Source organism: Magnolia sinica, chromosome 17 (genome assembly GCF_029962835.1).
Source record: "Magnolia sinica isolate HGM2019 chromosome 17, MsV1, whole genome shotgun sequence".
NCBI classification, from domain to species: domain Eukaryota; kingdom Viridiplantae; phylum Streptophyta; class Magnoliopsida; order Magnoliales; family Magnoliaceae; genus Magnolia; species Magnolia sinica.
The window spans coordinates 54,414,142-54,415,711 of NC_080589.1; the positions used below are offsets into that span (position 1 = coordinate 54,414,142).

The following is a 1,570-nucleotide window of genomic DNA, read 5'->3' on the forward strand; positions in this document are numbered from 1 at the left end:
TTATTTCAAAAAAGTGCATTTTAAAATCATACGTTTTGCCTTTTATTCTTAAAAAAAATTGCATTTTGCTGCATTTGATGCAAATATTCATGAAACAACCGTTTCGCCATCGGTCCCATGCTTATATTCAACCGTTTTATGTAACGAAATTATTTTTTAGCTACGAGTCTTATTTACACATGCCTTCCCATTAATACGTCCACATGTTGGCACCATCCTTCTCTTTCAGGATCAGAAACCAGGTAAAAAGCTACGGATTGAAACCGCAGCTAAAACCGTAGCTAAGAACCTACCATTAGTCTCAGATATATGGCTATGGGTTTAATCCGTAGTCATAAAAATAGCTACCGATGAATTTCGCATCTAAATTTTCCGTTTAGGGTACCGGCCTGATTTTTGGTTGAATATTAACGACCTTAATCTCCTACGAGCATACAACATTGGGATGTGTGCTGCTAGGCCCCTTCTCCTGAATCCGCTGTTTGCAAGCCGGCTCTCTGGTCTCCTGCTTGCTTTTGGAGGCCTGAGAAAATTGTGGATGAACTAGCAGAGTTTTCACTTTTCACGGGCAAACTGGATTGGCTTGGAACAGCTGATAGTTTCAGGGAATGTAGCTTTCTTCTCGTGGGTTTCAGCTTCTCCACTCTGTTCCGGGATTCCATCTCCAGCTGTAGCTGCCTTTCTAGCTCTATGAGCTGCATCTCCTCCAAAAGGAAATAAGGGAATGAGAAGAAAGAAGGATATACCCAATTCAAAATCAAAGCTGATTTAGATTCCCAACATGTAATTTTAACTAAGAAATCCATCAAATTACAATACCCATGAAATTTTTACATGGGAAAAAACAGAAGAAAGTATTCAAAAAAATAGAAATTAAAAAGGAAAAAAAAAAAAAAAAACCACAAAATTCTACAGATATTATATAATTATAATATAACAGAAATGGCAGTAGTCTTTCCTAAAAAAAAAGAGACAGTAGCAAAAGGAAATGAAGAAGAAGAAAGGAAAAAGACCTTTTTACCCATGAGATCTGCATCTTCTTTTGCAGCCTTTGAAGTCACACTCTCTGCAAGCAATCTTCCCCTTAAACAATCAACAGTTCTTGCCTCTCCTTCCATCTTCTCTCTGAAAGAAAAATATAGCCTAATTTATCATATTAATCACACACATCCAAGTTTGCTCTGATTGATAGTTGAATTTGAATTTGAATAGTACGTAGAATGATAATTGAATCACAGGAATCAAAGCTTAACAGAGAGGAATTGAAAAAAAAGAAAAAAGAAGAAGAAGACCCAAACTGCAAATTCAGATGCTTTTGAGTCTGAATTAAAATACATGATATGCAAGTTCATGTTAAGATGAGAGTCCAAAATGAGTAAGATCCGAGGCTTGAGTGGGCAATGCCATAGGAAAAAATGGGCCGGGATTGGATCGGCAACCCCTGTGGTATCCTAGGGCGTAGCTTAGCTACTGAAAAAAAAAAAAAAAAAAAGGAATGTGACTTGTTTGATTGGGTGAATATTAAGCCAAACCATTCATTGGGTGGGCCACACCAGTCATCTGAGTCATA

General features: G+C 37.2%; 1 protein-coding gene across 1 annotated transcript; it reads right to left on the minus strand.

Annotated features, from left to right (window-relative positions):
• Positions 1-368: 368 nt before the first annotated feature.
• LOC131230524 (uncharacterized) lies at positions 369-1,118 on the minus strand. Its single transcript, XM_058226436.1, has 2 exons — positions 1,014-1,118; positions 369-695 (listed from the first exon to the last, which is right to left on the minus strand). The coding sequence occupies exons 1-2, from the start codon at positions 1,116-1,118 to the stop codon at positions 456-458; spliced, it is 345 nt and encodes a 114-aa protein (XP_058082419.1). The 3' UTR covers positions 369-455.
• Between the last annotated feature and the right edge of the window lie 452 nt (positions 1,119-1,570).

What these genes read in the sequence shown, in the direction of transcription:
- LOC131230524 (XM_058226436.1), bottom strand. Translation starts at nt 1,118, where the DNA reads ATGGAAGGAGAGGCAAGAACTGTTGATTGTTTAAGGGGAAGATTGCTT. An exon ending in CAGATCTCATGGGTAAAAAG is followed by an intron (nt 696 to 1,013) that starts GTCTTTTTCCTT and finishes GAGGAGATGCAG; the next exon opens with CTCATAGAGCTAGAAAGGCA.